Below are 17,621 nucleotides of genomic sequence, written 5' to 3' on the forward strand. Positions count from 1 at the left end.
ATTATTTTAGCAAAGATTATGCTTCAGTATATTTTTTACCCATCACATGTACATTTCTCACCTTAGCTTTGAATATTCTCTTTTTATTCTCATAATTACCCATTTATTACAATGGTAACTTTATTTGTATTGTTATGCTTTAGTGTCTGTTGTTAAGCAATAAAGCAGTACATTGATGATAGTGTATGATATATTTTCTTTAAATTATCCAATATTTCCTTTTAATTCCACTAAATTCCCTTAATTGGAAAGTTTACATTTTGTAATATTTCCAAAGATCCTGTGGAACGATACTAGTTAATTTACTGGAAATGTATAAAAAATGTTCCGCTCCTTTGCAACCCTAAACACAGTTCCTTAAATGTTACTGCTTAACTGGTTTCCCAACTACAATTGTTTGTAATTACATACTGCATTGACAGTTGACAGCTGCAACTTTATTACAACATGGTTTATTAATAATGTAATTATGAATACATCACAAATGTCAAATGGATGTTTGTTTGGTTATGTACACATCAAAAACATTTCCAAACAATAAAACAAAACATTTCAAAATAAGCAAGATCCAATTTCCACTGAATTACAGTTTTATCAGTCGCTTCTTTATCTGAAAGATCACAGATACAGTGACAATTATCACATGGTATAGAAATTTTCTCTTCCATGTTCAAGTGTCTGAAGCTTGTGCCATGTAGATCCGACACCGGATAAGTTGTACAACGTCCTTGTCTCAGCATTACGCGAGTCAATAACAGTTCAGCTTTATTCTATCATGAAAGCACAGGATATAAACAAAAAACTACACAAACAATTACAATGAAAATCATTTCAGCTGTCTTTGCAGTGTGTTATTTGCTGATGAGCTGGCAGTCCTTAACAAGGTCCAACTTCAAAAACATACAGTTGTGATGAAATCTTGCATTTCAATGACTGTATTAATATTTATAGCTACTAAAAACGCAAAAATATGCATTTGTCAACCAGACTCTGTTCACTGTGAACTCATACAAAGATTAGCAGCCTTGTCAGGTCTAACTTTTCTGGTGCTGACTAGTGTTGACTTTCACAACACAATGCAATTTCTAGCACTAAAGCTAGACTAGACAAAGAATGTCAGAGGAGAATGAACAAGACACTGCTCAGATTTTAAATATACACATGCGATCATGTTTTATGGCCATTGTACATACTGTACTTTTTTGTTAAAAAAAAAAATTACAAGAAATGTAGAGCAGCTGAACATTTCTATAAACAAAAAAGAGGAGGAGGGGAGTTCCTTTTAAAACAACAAAAGGCCTGCCTTTTTTGAGAATGCAAAAAAAAAAAAAAAAAAACTGAATCTGAAGACTGTTTATACATTTTAATCTTTAGGTATGCCTTAAAAACTGCTCTGCATTAAAAATTCTACCACCCCTTTCTTTTACCTTTTTAAATGCCTTATACAAGTGCTCCTACTGCTGGCTACAGCAGGGTAATGCACATTCAGCATTTAAGGAAATGAATGCTTTTCTTTCATCTCGAAAATAAGGACAATGATATGGTTGGTATGATTCAACACACATGCAGACCTAAAGGCCAAAACGTGCAGGGGTCCGCTTTGGAGTCATGGGCACATCTTCCCGTCTGCCTGGAGTGCAGATCTTCACTGACCTGCAAGAAGATACAAGAGAGAAAAAAGGGTTTAAAATAAAAAAAAACATTCAATACACTTCTGTATTATAAAAATATATTCTGTAAAATACATTTCTAGTCAATAATCTGATTATATTGTTCAGTGTGTTGAACTACACATGACTGGCCAGACAATGTAATTATAAATAAATGTATATAATAACCAATGAACATTGTATTTAGACAGTCTGGCTTCAAATAAATAAATAAATAATCAGTAGCGTTGCCAGCTAACAATATCAAGAATGTTACAGCTCCCAATTATATAAACATGGAATCTGACTAACATTTAAATGCTACTTAGGTAGCTTTAGTTACCTAACATTTTGGTGAACAGTTCCTTTATCAGTCGAAAAAACTTTGAATTTGCTTATTAATAACATTGAGCTATATATACATTAAATATTTTATTCCTAAAAGTCTGAATCTGTCTTTTTATCTACTTATAACTTATGAAATGTTAAATGTACCAGCAACAGCAGACCTGTATTGATCTGTGTCCCAAAAACACTATATATCTTTTGAAGAAGAAGAAAAAAGTTAAGCTGCACTGAAAAAAAAAAACAAAACCCTCTAACTAAACTTTCAGGTCCTATATTTTAATTCACTGTTGCTATAGTTCTACACCTCTTATAACAACCAGAATAAGTGTAGCAGAACAGTACTCTTCGAATGTGAAGATTGATATCTACACTGACACATTACAGTCAGAGCAGAACAGTGAGCTGTGACTGCTCATACGACACAAGCTACAGTAGTTTAATTAAAGAAAGTTGAGAGTGACTGGTGCAGAGACAGAAGAATAAGCAGTGATGGGAAGGCCAGTGGAGACAGAAAAGGACAGTTTGTCTCTGTAGGGACCTGCACAGGTCTGACACTAGAGGCAGAGTGATCGATCATCTTTAATTACTGCTCTGCACAGGCCACCAGTAGCCAGGACACAAAACCAACCCACCCCTGCCCTTTGTACTGTGAGTGATTTCATCCACTGAGGCCCCTTAGCTTCTTGATCGTACTTGTGCCACAGTATCGAGCTTGTCCAATAGACAGCTAGTTATACTGCAACCTTAGGTCAATTATCAGCTATTACACACCAATTAAATAAATCTAATGGAGTATGTTCAACTTCGGACCATATTAAAATGACCCTGGGCAAGGTCATTTGTTACTAGAACTTAAGTAACTTAAAGGGGCATGCTGGTCGGAACTAGCATTTAATGGTTGTTGCTGCGTTACACACAATTGCGTGTCATCAGTTTGACATTTAATATTTCATGAAAGTTTAAACTGTTCTATAACGGGAGGAACGTTGTTTCGTTTCACTGTGTACTCTGTATGTAGTTGAAATGACAATAAACCCACTTGACTAATTGCAATATAATTGCAAAAACAAATGAGGTCTTCCTAGTATTTAAAATGAAAGATCTGCCTGAAGACATTTTTGCAGCACTGCTATGGAATGGCATTTTAAAAACAGATGTTGAGATTGTTACAGTTCTTATTTTGGCTGGAGTTTGTCTTTTCAATTAATTTTAATATTTGAGTAAATAAGTTAAAGGTAGTTGGTTAACAGCAGGGAAGAGAAAAACAGACAACCCATGTCTCAGAAGCTTAAGTGGACAGTACACTGTTCTGTTTAGGACTACCTCCTAATGACATGACTAAAAAGGAGACCACCAAGTTAAATCACATCTCGCAGTCACAGAAAAAAAAACTTAGGAACCCTGCCCCCCCTTAATATGGCTAACCCTAACCCTAACCCAGGATGGCTATTGATGCGCCAGACACAGAAAACGTACTGATTAATAAGATAAATGTACTGAATAATTAATAACATGTTATTTTACAGCACCCATCTCTTTCTTTTTGTGGAGTTGGCATATGTGTGCAAAATTAATTTCTCGGATTAATCTGAAAATTAAGGCGGGCCTGTCTTGTCTGTATTGGCGCAATTTAAATTGCTACAGTAATGGGGGTTAGCGAAGAGTCAATATTATTTCTTTTCCTCTGCAGTGGAGACAAGAGGTGAGAAAAGCTCATCACAGAGGAGACAAGAATAAGGGCTGGTGAAGGGAGAGAGATGAGGAGGACAGAGAGTCTGAGGGGGAGGGGGGGTGATAATAGTCTTCCCAAAATTGCAACATTAGTATTTCAGCACAGCAGACTTTTGACCATTTCCCAAATGGGATGATTAAGGTTTTGTGAGAGAGCACAAGCAGCGGCTTTAAAGAGCGAGAAGCTGATTGTAAATCCTCTTCTATATGCAGACGCATGAGTGTGGCATAATTGTGTGGAGTTAGAGCAGTACCTTGTACTGCCCATGTTGTTTTTCCTCTCTTGCTCCTCTTTCCGTGCACGCAGCTGCTGTTCAGCCAGCGACATCTCCTCCTCCATATTGGTGATTTCTTCTTTAGCCCTCCGTCGGTTTTCCTGAGAGCGAGAGAGACAAAACCAGGTCCATTGTTATAGTCAGAGTTGTGTTCAACAGAAAGCATGTGAACCTAATAATGTATGGGCCTTACCTGTCTACTCTTCCCCGCGTGTTTGATACTGTAGAACATTGGGCCCAGCTCCGCCAACCATTCACCATCCACTGCCGTCACACACTGCATGTACTCCTGTAACATGGAAACCAGCGTCAAAGCACCGCCAAAGCCCAACAATACACATGGTAATGTAGTTACCAAATTTACTTAATCATGATAACTAAACATTTACATCATGAACAAACTACAGATTAGACTGATTGGATAAAGAGCAAGTGAAAGAAAATAAAAGAACACAATTAAATTATTGCAATGTTTGGTATAACTTTTCAGCTCAAGGTTAGTAATATGACGTAAGTAACATGAATATTTAAATTCCCTTCCATTTTCATTGTTTTTCATTTGTTATTTACATCTCTGTTTGCTGTGAAAACCACTTTGAGCTCTATTTAAATGTATGAAGGGGCCTCCGTAAATAAATGTGATGCAAAAAAAAGACGGCAGACATTGAAACATTGGTTTTGGTGCTGAAAAAGCAAAGACCTATCACATCGATGCTGTCCCAATACATAGAGGACTACAGTCAGTATGAGTGAGAGAAAGATAAGGCACAGTACCTTTGTGGTCATGACAAGTTCATGATAGGTGATATAATCAGGGGTGTAGCCCATGCCAAAGAGGGAGCTGGTGGGGTGGAGGTGACAGGGCATCCCTGTCCGGACGTTCACATACTCTCCTATGCCCTGCGTAGGCACAAACACAACACAAACTCTATACAACTTGGACTATATGTTGGAATTGCTGAAATCAGTAAGGGTTACTTAGTTACTCAGTCAGTGTTTAAATGTGTACCTTAAGTTTAGCGGCCTGGTGGAAATAGGCTGCACATATGCACTTCCTGATCACGTCCCAGTCGGAGCCGCAGGAAGTCAGGTTCATTTTCTGCTGCACCATGATGTCTTTGAGCTGGGCTCGCACTTCCCGCACCTGCAACATATGCTCAGTTAGCAGGGTTCTATTAGGCTTGGGGTTTTAGAATGAGCATCACTTTTCTTAAATGTGGTGTTATTGAGTAATTACATTTCATATCTTCATTATTAAGACACCATGAGACAGACACAGTACTGCTGTGTCATAATGACGCAGTTGAGCCTGATAGGATATTTGCTGCAATGATGCACAATAAGTTCAAGAGATAAATCTTTAAAAACTTCATCAATGTGTTTTTTTAATAGTCACTTGAGCTGGTTTGGCTCTGAATACATAGAAAAAAAAATCTCATATTCCTATTTTAGCTTGTTCAAATTCCATCACAAGTAAGTAAAATAAATAAATAAATAAAACCACAACTGTATCCATTATAGTTAGGATTTCATGGCTGGGGCAGGTTTCAAGTAGACCAAAGTTGTATATTGAACTATTAAGGCTTTTGCTAAATAAGTATTTGTTTATGTAGTAATGTACATTAACATATTGTAGCTGCATGGTAGCCACAACATCCTAACTACAGTAAATGCCCCCAGTGTGCTCTTTCTTATACAAAAATATGGTCGCCCTAGCATTTAAATTAAATATTTTGAAGATGATCTGCACACATATAACCAGCTGTGTCCAAAGTTGTGACTGTATGTGACAATTGTTTAACAATTGCCATTTTATGATTAAATGCCCCCAATGTATCTAATAAATATGCATGTGAAAATATTATATAACTTAATATATAATATAAAATAGTATACATATTACTTATGAAATATTACATTCGGAAATGACAGCCACATATTAAACATGAACTTGAGATTATCTGAACATGTCTATTGTTTATGACAGTTTCTAATAAAAGTGAAGGGCAAGCAAACCACTATGAGATGTTGCCGTACTTTGCGCATGGCCTTGGTGTGAATGAAGTGCTCGTTACACCAGACGCTGGAATAATTGTTGTTCTTCCACTGCAGGTAGACATTGAGGTAGGTCAGGTGATCGCTCTCAGGGACAGCAAACTTCTCCCTCACCTGGTCGCTCTCCTCTTCACGGCCCTAATGGAAAATTACATACATTTATATTACGTGAAGAGTCTCATATGCAGGTACATCAAACTCAAACATAGACATTCAAGGTTATGGTTTATCAGATATCACTGTATAATGATTGCTCTTGCAAACTTAAAAATTATATAAATATATATATTATATATATAAATATATATGTTGACCTTTGGCCTGTAGAAAATGGTCGGCACTGACAGCATGGAGACTATGATGAGGATATCAGCACTGCAGCCCATATCACAGGACACGATCAACATCTTGGACAGAGCTGGGTCCAGAGGAAATTCTACCATGAGCCGCCCAGTAGGTGTCAGAGCACCTAATAGAAAAAGAAGAGAGAGCTACACAAAAAGGCAGGGAAAAGCAACACTCACACAAACATATTCCGTTATCCAGTGTGAAAACTCAATCCCACATATATGGAATATCATGCAGGTTTAAGATCTTGATCAAATTTTACAGGCTCAGATTTCCATGATTACATGGCAGAGTCTAAGAAGCTTAGCAAAAAATGCAGAGAAAAGCAGAGTAGACACTTCGGGCAGGTAAGCCTTAATCAGAGATAATCTGCTGTTAACACAGAGCAGGGGCAATATAAAAAAAAATCCCACATTTAGTCAGCTCATCAGAAATTCTCAAGGACATGTCAGTCACATTCAAGCCCTAGTCTCTGGCAGAAGACCAGTCACATCATAAAATAACTCTCAAATGACACAAAGAACCCTACATAATTCAAATACTTTAGCACTGGAAGTGGAGTTTCCCATAATTTACATACAAATAAAGGTTGTATACATTCTGCATTTTTTTTGGAATACTGTTTTGAAATACTGTGGTTGTGCTTTGTGCTAAAATACACCAGGTATATTGCCTGTTTGTAGTATAAACTGGGGGGCGGCATTATATTGCCTCCTTATTAAGTTCTTTAGTGGCACTGTGTATAAAGTATGAAGCCCTGGTGATGCTGCAGCTAGAAAAAGTCAGGCGCTATCAGCTATATTTTCTAAACCAATAATACAGTTGGATCACCAGTATCCAACAGTGTTATTGTCCTGTTGGTCAGGCCAAGTATTAATTGGATAAGATATCCATTATAATACCGTATTCTGTAACTTATTTCAGTTCATGTATCCAAAGCACATCATATGGACTTTAGGACACATACAGTGTGGTGTCTGCACACACACCACAACTGTAAGTGGCTCATTTCACTTTTGCAAGCCAGTGAAGGGACTAAGGGTAGCATTGCCTTACCTGTGTTGTCGAGAGCGCCCAGGATCCACAGCTGGTACATAGAATTGAGCATGTTGTCTTCAGGTGGTGGGTCCATAAAGTGAAAGAGCAGCAGGTCCTGCACCCCCAGAGACTTGAGTAGCAGCACCACATTAGCCAGGTTGGTGCGCTGGATCTCTGGGATAGTGGTGGTCAACATCTCATTCTTGAAAGCACTCTGAGTGTACAACCTTAAAATGAGAGGAAGTTAATTTGTTATGTGGAGAAGGAAGACATTTGTGAAATGAGAGAGAAAATGGTGGGGGGGTCCAAACAGATACATGGTCAGCCAGTAAGCAGTTTAATGAAAAGATACCAAATAAAGACTCTGCATGGGGCTTGGGGAATGACTAATGTAGCAACGCCTGAAAGAGCGTGAAGTCTTGGCTCCATTCAGACTCGCTCCACTCCCACCTTAAAACGAAGCCAAAAGGAGCCTTTCCACAATGAGCAATTTCCAAACTGCTTATGAGCGTCTTAAAATATCCCAAGCACTTAACGCGGCTCTCCTTGCTGGCACGCAGAGATAGGTCTGAGCCAACACAGGATTTGTGCACCCATTCACCTTATTGGATAATCCCACTGAAGTTGGTGAATTACGCTGAAAAGCTCAGCAGGAGTGCGTATGCGTTCTTTTTCTTCTTCAGCGGAGCTGAAGTGACGCTGGCACTTGTGAAGGTGCATCTGAGGTGCGGATTCACCATGCAAGCCTCACAAGCATGTGCGCGCATACACGCACACACACACACACCTCCCCTACGAGGCCCGTTTCTCAGACTACAGCGCCCAAACAGAAACCGATTGTTCACAGAAACAGATTGTTCACAGTTGAAGAATGCCACAGACGGCACCCTCTCATGAGCAGCCAGACACATTAATATGGATGCAAAACAATTCCACCCATGCTGGTGAAACTGTGTGTTCCCCCCTGCATGATCACCAGAGTGCAGATTTGGAAAAGGTCACTGAGGAAAAGCCTAGCAGAGAAGTCTTTGAGTCACATTCTCCCTGCTGTAAACAAAATGAAACAGCATGAAATCCTGTCAAGATTATGGTTTTATTTCTTTTCTGCAGCCCTCTTGGCTGCTTGATAGATGTTATAAACGAGGGACAGGCCTGAAAATCACAGAGACATAAATGGCAGCCTATAAGAGCCTTTGAGATGTGGAGAGATGCAGAGCTGAGATGAACTACAAGCCACAGCAGTCTCCAGCCATGGAGGGAAGCTAGCACACAAAGGCACACTAATGCTAATGCCATGACTGCTTGCTTTCAGAGCATAGAGTGGTTTGAAGAGGTTCAAGTGGAACAGAATGTTCCCAATGCGCAATCCAATTCTGATCCAAGCTGAAATGAGAGGGGTGAGGCTGTGGCTTACTGGCGGTGTTCTGGTTTTCTTCTGTTTAATGGTAAAGAGGAACACTGTGACCTCTGATTCTTTTATTCTTGCCCCTGGATGACCAAAGTGCCATCCCCTATAGAGGGCAGACTGTCCACAGGTCACAGTGAGGAGAAAAGCTTTAACGAGACAGGCTAAAGAATACTTTAATGAAGCCCGCCATTATGTCTTACTTTGACTTTCCGTCTCACTCTCTTCATTTTTCACCCTCCCACTTTCCCACTGCTAATCAGTCTAATCAGTATCTAGACCCTGAGAAAAAGTGTTGATTAGGCCACCATCTAGTGTCAGCCTTCAAGAGAAAAGTTTGCATGTCTACCATTTTTACCTGTAGCATTGGCCGGGCCCTGTCCTCCCGGCTCTTCCTGCACGCTGATTGGCATTGGCCTGGCTGATAGGATAAACCTGCAGGGCATCCATACCTATGCGTGGATTGAACACCTATGGACAATTGGTCATCAGAAACAAATGGCAATCAGATAGATTTTGGTTGCTTTTAAAAGGCACATTCAACTTGATACTTCATAGAAAAGAGGGGGGGGGTACCTTGAGTTTGCAATACCCAGAATCCACAACAAACATGATGCCATCTACAGTCAAAGAGGTTTCAGCAATGTTGGTGGCAACAATGCACTTCCTCACACCATCTGGGGCCTAGCACAACAAACAAAGAATCAATTTATTTCATGCGTCACTCTGGCCTTCAGTCAATTAAAAATGATATAACTGGGATGGATAAGGTACCTTCTGGAAGATCTTGGCCTGCAGGTCTGAGGGCAGCTGAGAATAGATGGGCAGAACTGCAAGTGGAGGAGCATTCTCCAGATCTTCTAAGCGCTCTACAATCTGATCTGATGTCACCTGCAAGACCGAGGGTTCAGCAAGGATGCTGATGATCAGTAACGACCTGTATCAAATGCCTGTAGCATCTAAAAGATTCCTTCCCTTCTCAACGGTTTCTACAAGTTCTTGCTTACCTCAATATCCTCCTGTCCAGGCATGAAGATGAGGATGTCTCCCACCATTCCACTGAGGTGGATTTGCAAGGCTTGCTTCACTGCAGCCTCCACATAGTCCTCCTGAGGAGTCTACATACACACACACAGCCTCAGTACACAGAACCTTTCAGACACCAGAAACTACATTAGAGACTAGAGGAGCCATTAACGCATCTTACCTTACTGAACAAGATGTCCACAGGGAATGTCCTTCCGGGAATGTGGAAGATGGGAACGTTTCCGAAGAAGGCTGCAAATTTGTCCGAGTCCATGGTGGCAGACGTGACAATGAGCTTCAAATCAGAGCGTCTGGACACCACCTTTTAAAAGATGAGGGGGAAAAAAAGCAGTCAGGTGACAAAAATAGAGAAAAGTGAGAAAATGAATCAATAGGGCTGAAAGCACACTAATGGGGGGGGGGGGGGGGGGGGAAGGGGGGGAGAAAAAGAAAAAACCCTAAAACATTGAACACAATATTTTATATACTTTGTATATAATACTTTATATACAATAGGGTAAATGCTGAATCTGACCTCTCGGAGCAAGCCAAAAAGCACATCTGTGTTGAGAGAGCGCTCGTGCGCCTCGTCCATGATGACGGCACTGTAGTGGTCCAAATCTGATTCACGCAGAGACTCTCGCAACAAGATCCCATCAGTCATGTATTTAATCACAGTCTTCTCTGAGGTACAGTCCTCGAAACGGATGGCATAACCAACCTAGTACAGCAAGGACAAATTCTTAAGTTAGATCCAAAAAAATATAATGATCGTATGAGCATAGTGAAACAGGAATGTAATCCTGACCTTGATTAAACAAAAAAATATATATATACAATTTTGATACCATTTAGTATCATAACTACTTACACAGTAGAGGAATATGGACAATAAAAGCAATACACCTTAATAAATGTTTTGTGTACTACATAAAGATACATGAAATGTAAAAATTTATATTAATATAATAAATCATTGTCAATGCAGTTGAGTAACATGTAATCTCAATCTAGTTTTCTACATTCAGATCTAAATCAGAGTTGTAGTTTTCAGTTTATCCACTGGATGGCAGTCTTCATTCATGTAAATGACCATGATCTGAACAGATACAGAACAGAAGCCAGTGGTACAGTGTGTGAAAACATTTCATAGTACTCACCTCTTCTCCCAGGTTGCTGCCCAGCTCCTCGCTGACTCTCTTGGCCACACTCATAGCTGCCACTCTGCGGGGTTGTGTGCAGCCCACCATACCGTAACTGGTGTAGCCATCCTCATGCAAGTACTGCGTCAGCTGGGTGGTCTTCCCGCTGCCCGTCTCACCCACTACTATGACGATGCTGTTGTCTCTGTAACATTATTGACAAAAATCCAAAAGAGAAGTATGGTAGGCACATGTCCACAATAGCAGTTGTAGTGATTATGTGCTAGTAATGTTGGGTAAGGTTGTAACTTGGTATACAGACAATTACATGAGCAGCAGAAGTACCTGATTATGTTGAGTAGTTCTTGCCGGACAGCAAAGATGGGCAGATACTGTCTCTGCTCTAGTAGAGTCTTTTTCTTAGCAAACTCACTGCTAGCCTCACTTTTTTCCTTCATGTGGTCAGCAAACTTCTGCTCTGCCCTAGAGAGAGACAGGCAATGGGAGGACAGGTGGTTTATGTAACAATTTTAAATCCTAAGGCTTTTTCAAGGACAGAGGACAGAAAGAGTGACCTCATACCTATAGTCTACAGCACCATCCTCTGCTACGGGTTTGCCTTCAGAACCATCTTCTTGTTTCTTGATGCCCATAATGTCCCCAAGCTTGGTCCCAGCCAGCTCCCAGTGTTTGTGCTGAGCCTGTTCCAAAAAACAGCAAAAGATGTGATTGTTTAGTGACAAGAGAACAGAGCATACCTTGGACATATACACCTACACAGACAGCAATCAGAGGACTGCATAATGTAAAATTAGCATCTGTGAATCATGGTGGGTAGGGCCAAGATCACTGTGAGCTAAATGCTAAAGTGAGAGATGGAGACAGCACCTTCTTGCGCTCCTTTTGCTCTCTGTGTTTGCGGACCAGCTGGCTGCCCTTGCGGGAAATGATGGCCATGTCTGAAGTGGCATCTTTCACAGGAATGACTGGCTCAGGCTGTAAAGAGGGGAGAAATACATTACTTGTGAGAACACATAAGAAGTAGGAGTATTATAAGAAGTTGTGCAGTCACCTCATTTAACCACATAGTTAAAGGCTAGAATTCATTAAATGTTGGCAGACACATTTTTCCCTGGCTCCACAGTGAAAGCAAATGGCATGGGAGCTCACCTGCTTGGTGAAGACAATTCTGCCATCTAGGAAAGGAGGAACTAGGTTGTGGACGAGCAGGTGGACTTTGGCTGCATTGTCTTCCTCAAAGTCTTCATCCACTTCCAACCGCTGAACCACACCACTGGTTAACATACGGTTTGTTTCCCAACGTTCATTGTCCTGGGGATAACAGACAGAATATTTAAGTCCAACAACATACCTGCACCTGCATGCTGAACAGTATTACAGAACTTCTGTTCTACCTCATTGATCTGCCGTTTCTGAGCAGATATCCGCTTCTGTGTCTGCTTCTGTAATATCTGCTCTCTTTTCTTAACATACTCTTCTGAGCTTGAAGTCAATGGGTTGTGGAACTCGTCATATCCCTCATCCATCATGTACCAGTCTCTGTCCGCTTGCTGTGAACAAATGTTTTGAGGGTATTGAGGGTAAAATGCATTCCACTTTATTAAAAATTCTAATTTAACTTATAGTGAATTTAGCGGCACAAACTCACCCTCTGGTCTTCCTCCCACTGCTCCTTCTCATCTTCATTTTCAAAAGAAATGCCATCCTCTCCATCTTCCTTTTTACCTACAGCATAAAACAATACATTTAAATGCTAAATTTAAATCACTCACAACTATCGGTCACTTACAATTATGTATTGTAAACAAAGATTCTTGCAGAAGCAATTAAATTAATTATTCAACATGACGCAAGGACATAACGCAATTGACATTCCACTAGCAATGACTTTTGCACCAAATCAATTTGGATAAAAACAGGTGAAGATAAAGCAGGTAGTTGAAGACAAGGATAAACATGGGTGGATCTACACAAGGACTGGATAGTGTGGGCAGATACGGGTTGAGATGACACTAATGGAGCAACTGGACATGGGCAGCAGTAACACTAGTTTTGTGTAAACAAGTGGGCAAAAGCAACACTAGATTTTGTGGTTGCAGGGCCAGTGTAACATGGCTGAAGCAGGCTGGCAGATATTATACAATTATGTCTGTTTGGGTAGTTTGAATTTATAAATCATAAACATGCACTATATGGACAAAAGAATTAGGACACACCTCTTAATCATTAAATTTGAGAGTTTCTTTCAGTCCCCTTGCCACACGTATGCAGCCTGCCTTTACAGACATTTATGAAAAATGGGTAGTTTTAAGAGCTCCTTCAAATGAAGCATGGTAATAGGACGCCACCACTGATGCGAGTAAGTTTGTGAAACTGTGAGTGGTATTACTGAAAAGTGGAAGTGTTTAGGACCAAAGCAACTCAGCCACAAATCTGGCAGTCTGATGGGCGGGTCAGGTGATTGCCAGGTGAATGTTATTTCCTTGTCTGCACTGCGCCAATTTTAACGTTTAATGGAGAAGGGATTATTATTCCTTCTCCATTGTCTACTGGGTTTTTCAGGGGTTGACCTATAGGCCCTTTAGTTCCAGTGAAGGCAAATCTTAATGCTGCAGAAAACCAAGACACTATGGACAATTGTATGCTTCCAACTTCATGGAAACAGTTTGGGAAAGTACCTTTTCTGTTCCAGCATGACTGTGCCCCAGAGAACAAAGCAGCGTTCATAAAGGCATGGTACAGAAGAATTGCAATCAGACACTTTTGAGATGAATGAGAATGGAGACTAAAACCGACATTCTCGCCTTCTTGATAAATCACGACAAAACGTAAAAGTGAAAACTGTTATAGCTGCAAAGAAGGGGACCAACTCCCAACTCCAAGCCTATGGGTTTAGAATGGGAGGTCATAAAAGCTCCTGTGTAGTGTGTAGTTGTATTTTAAGCAGACCAAAAAATACAAGAAAATGACAAGTCCCTACCTTTCCCTCTAGAGAGACGAGGAGTAGAGCCTAGATGTTTCCTATCATTGGCCCACTCGTTGTATTTGTATGAGGGGGTGGGCAGAGGAGTGTCTTCTGGATAACGAGCCCTCACTGACCTTTAAAATAAAGGCATGTTATATGACATAATTAACCTGTCCCCAACTTTAAGACAAAAAAAAAAAAACTAAAATCAGCAATATAACAAACAAAGATATTCATAAAGATCTTAATTATTTGCTAAAGAATACATGAAAAAGTTCTAACTTGTCTCTCCTCTCGCTGTCACGTGATGAGCGATGGCTACGCTCAGAACGGTCAGACTCCCGGTGTGAAGGGGCAGGAGAGGGACTCTCCCAGTGAGAGCGTCGTGAGCTGGCATAGCCACTGTCGTCTTCATCCCAGCTGGAGCGGGATGGTGTTGTAGCATCTGTGTGGGCCAAAAAAAAACAAAAACACAATCAGTATGATTCAGTATATACTTCCATGTTAAGACAACAGGAGGTTGCTGTTGGAACAATTCTGGCATAGGATGGCCCAACTGACTGACCTCTGGGCCGATGGCGAGGACTTTCTGGCTCATCCCTGCGGCTCCCGCGGCTAAGGCGCTCAGACCAATCCCTCTGAGAGCGCTCGCTTCGTACACTGCCATCACCATGCTCAGAGCGACTGCTGCTTGAACCACGGCTCCGGTTCCGCTCTCTGTCATCTGCATAAAAAAAAAAAAAACCCACATTCGTTATGAAGATAAAATACGACTAGCAACAAAAATACATAACATAATAGCACTGTATGAACACACAGCAATATTAATATAAATATTCTTATATCTTATCTATAAGAACAAAATAATGAATTTCATCACTGTGAATTGCAAAAACCTTTTTGCCATAATGTGAATCTGACCGTTGTTCTTCTGGCAGTATTGTCAGAATTTCTCCAAAATTTTTACACTGACTTCCATTGAAGTTTTTTTTCCCTTCTTCTGTAAAATTGTAATTTTGGAAATACAAGGTTTTGATCCAACAGCGACAATTTAGGTTTATGTGCTCTTTATCCAAAAAAAACAGTTTGAATATCGTAAGCATTTCCACACCTCGATCACTTCGTCGTTCTTTGTCTCGATTCCGATCCCGTTCCGCATCTCTGCTTCTTTCTCTGTCCCTGCTTTTTTCCTCTTTGGATGATGCATAAACTCCATGTTCCCGACGGTCTCTTTCCCTTTGCTGATGTCTCTTTCGGAATTCTTCGCTAACTCCTCCAGGGTTAGAGGGTGTTTCTGAGCCTGTTGTACGGTACTTCCTGCCGTAGCAGAAAATATTAAACACAGGTTATTATATATCCCTTACAACCCCAAATGTAGATTTTACTGTCATAAGTACGTAACATACAATAGCATATAATTTACAGTAGTATGAATTGCCCTGTACAATGTTTAGTCAAAATGCAGCAGCACCATATTATCATCCTAGGTCCTTTACGTAACGTTAAAGGAAAAAATGGAAAGTGACTTTAAAGGCAAGAGAACTTGATAAACAACCATGGTACATTTGACCAAACTGCTGTGTCAACAATTCTTGTCAGTCTAGATACTAGCTATATGTTTAAAAAAAAAAATCACCTCTCCTTTCTCCCATTCTTGCTGTTCCCCTCATCATCATCTTCATCAGACCCAGAGTCACTTCTTCCCTCCTCCCAGTCTTTGTAGGAAGACACCTTGGACTTTTTTGACCTCCGGTCATCAAGATCTGAGTTCAGCTGCTCCTTCACCTCCCGCTCCTTGCGTTTCTGAACAGCAAGCAGATCCAGGCCAAGCAGAGAGGTCCGAGGTGCAGGGGCTCGGAATACATGCTGCTCCACTGCAGCATTTTTCTTCTTTACTATCAGCCCGCCAACCTGGGCACCTGGGTCACTGCCCTCCAAACGATGCAGGGAGGCGTCGTCATCCATCTTTTTAGAGGGTCTATGGTCCTTTGCTGTAGTAAGGCAGAGTGTAAAGGTCCTGAGGTCCAGAGTGAGAGAGAGAGAAGAGTGTCTGACCTACAAGGAGATGAGATGGCTTACCTTATTTAGAACTGACGGGTGGAGAACCCATTGGTCTGATGCATAATATTTCACAGGGCCTGTTTGGAAACCATAGAACACACAGTTAGAACTGTGAAAGTAATGTTTAACTAGACCATAGTCTTTATTCTTCCTTTTTGTAAACCAAGAATGACTAAACAAGACCTGTGTTCTGACATTTCTGACAGACGTGCCTTATTCTGGATGGCTTAACTAAGAACAGAATTGTGATTTACAGGTAAGCTAAAGCAGTTTCATCCATTAGATCACCCCAAAGTAACAAAGTAACACGTCTGAGAGGATGGTTCAGAGATCTAGTCTAGTTCAACCCTTTAAGATAGTGTTTCTTTAGTCCTGTGAAGTTACAATATCCACTGCCTCACACACACACACACACACCTGACTGAGCTCATAAAGCTGGAGTAGAAGCACTGTCTCAACAGAAGCAGGGTTAAGCAACACTGCTTGAGGATACGTTATTTTAATGACTTCTGTTTTGTACTAGCACAACATTTTCGTCTTGTTCTGCGTTGAACTTGTGATAGAAATGGCTTTAAGCTAGCTAGGTTACTTCATCACTGCTAGCTGGCAGCAACATTAGCCATCAACCGCGCAAACTGCAACGTTACAGTTAGCTACGTAAATCAAACCATACTCGGATCATTCCTGTAACTCATTATTACTGTTAAAACAATCCTGGTTTCAGACTGTGCTCTGCCAGTCACCAGAAACCGGCCTAAACACCTTAGTGTGCGAACCTCGTTTAGCCTACCAGCTAGCTGGACAGCTAGTGCTAGCTAACATAGAACTTAGAGCGGCAACTAAAGCAGCAGACAAAGTCCAAAGAAAGAGAGCTCTTACCTGCTCCAGTCTGTGCTTAGTAATCTCCGTTGTTTAAAAGTGGTCTCATTAATGTGGTTAAAGATAAGGCCTCTGAAAAAACTAAGCTAAGAGCGTCAACAGGGCGTACAGCAGGACGCCATTGCAGTCCCATAATTCATAGTAATAAACACGAAACTTCAAACGAAGAGTTTTTTTTCCGGGAACGTCGGACAACAAAACCTGAAACGTGTAGTTATTATTATTATTATTATTATTATTTATTATAGTGGTAGTATTTATAATTTTATTTATTTATTTATTTGGTTATTTATTTATTCATTTATTGATTTATTTATTAATTATTTTAAATCACGAACCACTACCCACAATAAGACAGAGAGAGATAAATAGACCTGTTCAAAAACCTTAAATAATTTTTTGGTTTTGGTTAACTAATGGTTAACTAATGATACTTATAAATGGAAAACCTCCAGCGGTTAAACCTCCTGAAACGTGTAGTTATTATTATTATTATTATTATTTATTTATTTATTATAGTAGTATATATATATATATATATATATATATATATATATATATATATATATAGATATATATATATATACTACTATATATATACTATATATATATATATATATAGAGAGAGAGAGAGATTTATGTATTTATGTGGTTATTTATTTTTTACTTATTTGGTTA

At 40.0% G+C, this 17,621-nt stretch overlaps 1 protein-coding gene across 2 annotated transcripts; it reads right to left on the reverse strand.

Annotated features, from left to right (window-relative positions):
- Window positions 1-436: 436 nt before the first annotated feature.
- dhx38 (DEAH (Asp-Glu-Ala-His) box polypeptide 38) lies at window positions 437-17,069 on the reverse strand. 2 transcript variants are annotated; one of them, XM_072660291.1, is made up of 28 exons: window positions 16,944-17,069; window positions 16,083-16,141; window positions 15,640-15,994; window positions 15,115-15,320; window positions 14,569-14,727; window positions 14,286-14,448; window positions 14,019-14,137; window positions 12,687-12,763; window positions 12,433-12,588; window positions 12,188-12,349; window positions 11,906-12,013; window positions 11,600-11,718; window positions 11,363-11,500; window positions 11,036-11,222; window positions 10,411-10,596; window positions 10,057-10,197; window positions 9,857-9,967; window positions 9,624-9,740; window positions 9,426-9,533; window positions 9,208-9,320; window positions 7,463-7,671; window positions 6,373-6,527; window positions 6,041-6,196; window positions 5,013-5,147; window positions 4,778-4,903; window positions 4,197-4,292; window positions 3,983-4,104; window positions 437-1,653 (listed from the first exon to the last, which is right to left on the reverse strand). In XM_072660291.1, exons 3-28 carry the CDS (start codon window positions 15,966-15,968, stop codon window positions 1,572-1,574), a joined length of 3,780 nt encoding a protein of 1,259 aa, XP_072516392.1. In that variant the 5' UTR covers window positions 15,969-15,994; window positions 16,083-16,141; window positions 16,944-17,069; the 3' UTR covers window positions 437-1,571. The 2 variants fall into 2 exon arrangements, with proteins under 2 accessions (XP_072516392.1, XP_072516393.1); XM_072660292.1 differs by lacking the exon at window positions 16,083-16,141 and having other exon boundaries at window positions 15,640-16,020.
- Between the last annotated feature and the right edge of the window lie 552 nt (window positions 17,070-17,621).

Source organism: Salminus brasiliensis, chromosome 17 (genome assembly GCF_030463535.1).
Source record: "Salminus brasiliensis chromosome 17, fSalBra1.hap2, whole genome shotgun sequence".
Taxonomy (NCBI): domain Eukaryota; kingdom Metazoa; phylum Chordata; class Actinopteri; order Characiformes; family Bryconidae; genus Salminus; species Salminus brasiliensis.

What these genes read in the sequence shown, in the direction of transcription:
- dhx38 (XM_072660292.1), bottom strand. Translation starts at nt 15,968, where the DNA reads ATGGATGACGACGCCTCCCTGCATCGTTTGGAGGGCAGTGACCCAGGT. An exon ending in GATGGTGCTGTAGACTATAG is followed by an intron (nt 11,501 to 11,599) that starts GTATGAGGTCAC and finishes GTCTCTCTCTAG; the next exon opens with GGCAGAGCAGAAGTTTGCTG. An exon ending in ACCAGGCCGCTAAACTTAAG is followed by an intron (nt 4,904 to 5,012) that starts GTACACATTTAA and finishes GTGCCTACGCAG; the next exon opens with GGCATAGGAGAGTATGTGAA.